The 4597-nt window shown below is 63.4% G+C and overlaps 1 protein-coding gene across 1 annotated transcript in view; it reads right to left on the reverse strand.

Annotated features, from left to right (window-relative positions):
* The window catches only part of EIF1 (eukaryotic translation initiation factor 1), a 4381-nt gene extending 4234 nt beyond the window's left edge, over nucleotides 1–147 (reverse strand). The window contains exon 1 of the mRNA XM_014959079.1: nucleotides 16–147. Within this exon, the coding sequence (XP_014814565.1) occupies nucleotides 16–147 (132 nt within the window). The remainder of the gene's footprint in view (nucleotides 1–15) is intronic.
* Between the last annotated feature and the right edge of the window lie 4450 nt (nucleotides 148–4597).

A 4597-nucleotide genomic window follows, 5' to 3' on the forward strand; every position in this document is an offset into this window, starting at 1 on the left:
TCCCGGGCTCCCCACCAGGTGGCGGTGCCGATCGCTCTCCGAGGCACCGGGTCCCTCCCGGCGGCTGCTGTTTATGCCCCGTGTCCGGTAAATCACCTTCTGACTCTGCCCGCTTCGGGCAAACACTGGCCCCGTGGCCGGGAGCATCCCCGTGCGTGGGGCCGCGGCGCCGGTGAGCTTTGGTTTAGGGTCAGCAGGAGCAGAGAGGGGGCAGAGCAGGTTGTGTCCTCGTCCCCTCAAAGACACGGCTCCACCGTCGTGCTTGGGGCTGGGGGTGGCTTCTGGAAACCACCCTGTCCTTGGGCAGCGCGTGGCACACACGGGCCACAGGGTGACAAGGAACCACACTGATGGCGAGGGCAGGGGGTCCCTGCATCCGTGCTCCTGCCAGACCCACGGATTTCACGGGGAGACATTCCCACAAGCACCAGTGCACGTGTGTGTGTGTGTGTGTGTGTGTGGCATCACAGGCCTGGCAACACTCAGCCCTCCGTGCAGGGGTCCTGCCATGGCACTTCCAGGTCATTGCAGATTCACAGTGTCCATACGACACGTTGGGAGTTGTTTCCCCACCACTGCACCCCCAGAGCCTTTGGTGAAACACCAAAATTGGGTGAGTGTGAGCCAGAGGCAGAGCTGAGCCCATGGCTGGGGACGGGCCCATCAGGGAAACGTTGGTGGCAAATTTTCGTCCTTTCGAGCAGGATTCAGAGCCTGGGCTCGGGTGGGCTCCGGGGGGAGCCCCCTGCACCCTCCGCACCTCTTGTCCATCTTTGGGGGCCCGGCCCGACCCCTCCTGCCTCCCCCCCCCCCCCCCCTTTGGTTTAGGGTCAGCAGGAGCAGAGAGGGCGCAGAGCAGGCTGTGTCCTTGTCACCTCAAAGACACCGTTGTGTTTTGGGCTGGGGGTGGCTTCTGGAAACCACCATGTCCTTGGGCAGCGCGTGGCACACACGGGCCACAGGGTGACAAGGAACCACACTGATGGCGAGGGCAGGGGGTCCCTGCATCCGTGCTCCTGCCAGACCCACGGATTTCACGGGGAGACATTCCCACAAGCACCAGTGCACGTGTGTGTGTGTGTGTGTGTGTGGCATCACAGGCCTGGCAACACTCAGCCCTCCGTGCAGGGGTCCTGCCATGGCAGTTCCAGGGGCTCACAGGTGCCCTGGGTGGGCGACCAACCCTGGACTGCTACAGACTTTTGAGACCAGCAACCCCATTACACCCTGGGCTCGAAGGTGGGGGGTCTCAGAGCCCCTCCGATAGCCCTGGGAAGTGGAGCGGAAAGGAAGGAATCATCCCAGAATTTGGCTTTCCTGCTTCTTCCGCAGCTCAGAAATGGCCTCCGGGCTGGGACATTCCTAGAAACCAGCTCTTCTCCTCTAACATCCTTCCGGCAGCCTCTGTGTGACTGCACAGACTTGGATTCAGGATGAGCTGGATTTTTGATGTAGAGTATTTGATCCCATTCATCAGGGGAGGCGGCACCGACAGACGCTCGCCCCGGTGATTAACCTGCTCCTGGAAAGCGCTGAGGCACGGCCGGGGTGAGCCCTGCTGTCACGGGGCCAGGGGCAGCGCAGGGAATCCCAGACTATTTGCTGGAGTACCACATTCCCTCTCCTCACACAGCTATTCCTGGCGATTCACACCCCAAAGTCTGCGTCTGCAGACCCTGGCAGAGTTTATGCCAGGAGCAGGTGAGCTGGTTGCTGCCCACCGGGCAGGATGCTCGCTGCGGTACCCGTCTGTCGGATGTTCCTGCATTGGAGGCACTGGACGTGCTGTAACTGACATTCACAGGAGGATTTCAAATGCATCCCCCCCTCCGCCCGTCTGTCAGATGCTCCTGCGTTGGAGGCACTGGACGTGCTGTAACAGACATTCACAGGAGGATTTTAAATGCATCCCCCCACCCCCGCAGCCCTCTCCCCCATCACACGCAGCAAGAGCCGTCTGTGGGCACATCCCCCTTCCTGTCTAACCCAGGGACACCCAGCCAGCAATTTGGTATTATAGTTACAGCTTTCTAATGGTGTGAATTCACCCTCCCTCCCACCCCCTGCTCGGCTCCCCACTCCCCTGGCAGGGCCCTCCCTCTCCCAGCTCAGCCTTCGCCCGTCCCAGCGCTGGCTGTGAAACCTCCGCTCTCCGCGAGGTGCCAGGAGAGCTCCAGGCACCGGGGCTGAGCCCAGCCCAGCCGGGCTGCTGGGGGTGGCCAGCGGGCACCAGCCTGGCTCCCAGCCCAGCTCCCAGCCCTGCTCAGCCTCTCCCTGCCCGCCCTGTGCACCAGCCACAGAGCAATGAGCTCCCCGGGCTGGGTTGGTCCCAGCGTCGGTCCCCAGCGCCCTCCAGGTGGGCACTGGGAACCCCCAGTAGGATGGGGGGTTGTGACCTGAGCTACTCCATCCCCCTGGGCTTGGGCACAGCCCCTCTGTGCTGGTGCAGAGTGCTGGGGGTTGTCCCCAGGAGGGTTGTCCAGGGGCTGGGGGGATCCCATGAGTCTCCTGCAGGGAATCATAGAATTGTCCAGGCCGGAAGGGACCTCCAAAGGTCATCTAGTCCGACCCCCCCGCAGTCAGCAGGGACACCCCCAACTAGACCAGGAAGGGGGGCTGCACCCTCTGCTGTGTTGTTTCCATGGGGCAGGGTGAGAGTGGTCGAGCCCTGGCAGAGGCTGCACAGGGAGGTGGTGGAGTCTCCTTCTCTGGAGACATTCAAACCCCCCCGGACACATTCCTGTGCACCCTGCTCTAGGTAGCCCTGCTCTGGCAGGGGGTTGGACTAGACGATCTCCAGAGGTCTCTTCCAACCCCATGTGATTCTATGAGGCCTGTTCTGCCCCCACAGGAACCCCCCGGCCAAGGTTCATGCCCCCGTGGACACATGGCTCAGTGCTCACACTGCAGGGAAGGCATCAAATAAACGTCCACCTTGTTGGGGTCACCAGGGCCCAGACACTCCCAGTGCTCACCTGGGGACTCGGCATCAGCCTGGAGCAAACCTGGGAGGGGAGCAGCAGTGGTGGGGACTGGGAGGGATGGGAGCAGGTCCTCACACCCAGCACCCTGCCTGCCCCCCTGCCCAGCTCCCAGCCCACCAGCAGCCCCTTCAGCTCTGCCCACGGGGCTGGGGCATGTTTGCACCGGGGCTGTTCCTGGGCTGTGCAGACCCTGCCAGGGCTTCCCGGGGTCCCCAGTGTCTGGTGGAGAGAAGAGCTGCTGCTCTGAGACACGGTGACCCCTGTGCATGGGCCAGCGCTGTCCCCAGAGACATCTCTGGGCCCCCCATGGCTGCTCCCCCCCTGCTTAATGATGGGGAGCAAGTCCAAAGGGTTTCCTGCAATGGAAGGGCCCAGACCAGGCGGAGAGGGCAGCTCGAGGAGCAGGGACAGGGAGAGCCATGAGAGGTTTTTGCAGTCAGTCTCTCCCGATGGAGGACGGGAACGCGCTGCTGCCGGCACCGGGTGCAGCTGGCGCTGGGCTGACTCAGAGCTTCGGCATCGGGCCGTGCTGGGCGGAGGGAGGCATGGCCCCGGCACGGCCTGTTTGCACACGCCAGTGAGTGTGCTCTTGCCAGGCACGTCCTGCTTTTCTGCTGTTTATCCCACCTGGGCCACGCTGTGGGGACGGAAAGTAGCTCCCATGGCACCCATGGGAAGGGGGCAAAGGAGCCAGGATTGGTTCCTGGCCGGCTCCCTCTCTGGGGTGCAGAGGGGCTGGTCAGCACGGCAGGGACAGTGGGGTCCAACTGGGGACATCACATCTCCCGCTGCTTCTGCCCTGCCTGGCTCCAGCCCTGCCACCCTCTGCTCAGGGCAATGTGGCCGTCCTGCCCTGCAGCCCCCTCGCCCCTCTCTTCCCCCTCCGTCCAGGCTGGGCCTGAGGGAGCTCCCTGTCCCGTGCCAGGGAGAGGGTTTGGGCCATGGAGAGGCCCTGGGAAGCCTTGTGTGCCAGGCAGGGCCCTGCTGAGCTGGCTCCTGGCCTGTGGGAGCTCACCACTAGCCCCAGCACCGGTGAGGTCTGTGGACGCAGGACCCAGGTCTGGGCTCTTCCCTGCCATGCTGGATGCCTGGGTATGAGGATACCCCAAATGCACTGGGAAGAGCAGTGAGACCCTCCTCCCAGGTGCCCCCCCGCCATGCCCCCAAGCTGCCAATGCTGCCTTCACAATGGGGACCAAAGCAGAGTCCCCTGTGAGGGCACAGCAAGGGCAGAGGGGAGAGCTTTGCCGTGCAGCTCTCCCCCCATGCCCAGAGGGCTCCAGGGTCCTTGAGAGGAGCAGCCCCTTCCCTCTCCAGCCCCTTGGCACTGCCCAGGCTGGGGATAATTCTTGCTCCTTCCAAGGGAGGAACCGTTCCTGCCCTGCAATCAGCCCCATTCCTGGCATGCAAACAGCTTGGGCATCCTACCCTGCCCTGCGTGCCAGAGAAGGGACACCAGGCAGAATTCACCGCTTTGCTGACCTGGGGGTAAAGGGACAGGAGCTTTTTGGGGTAACAGCAGCAGAAACAGGGAGCAGAAGGCAGAGCCTGGTTGCCCCTGCTCTGCTGACTTGAGCAGAGCGAAGGGGCAGGTGAGGCCAAACGCCTTGCTC

The sequence above is a fragment of the Calidris pugnax genome, unplaced genomic scaffold (genome assembly GCF_001431845.1).
Source record: "Calidris pugnax isolate Ruff unplaced genomic scaffold, ASM143184v1 scaffold341, whole genome shotgun sequence".
NCBI lineage: Eukaryota > Metazoa > Chordata > Aves > Charadriiformes > Scolopacidae > Calidris > Calidris pugnax.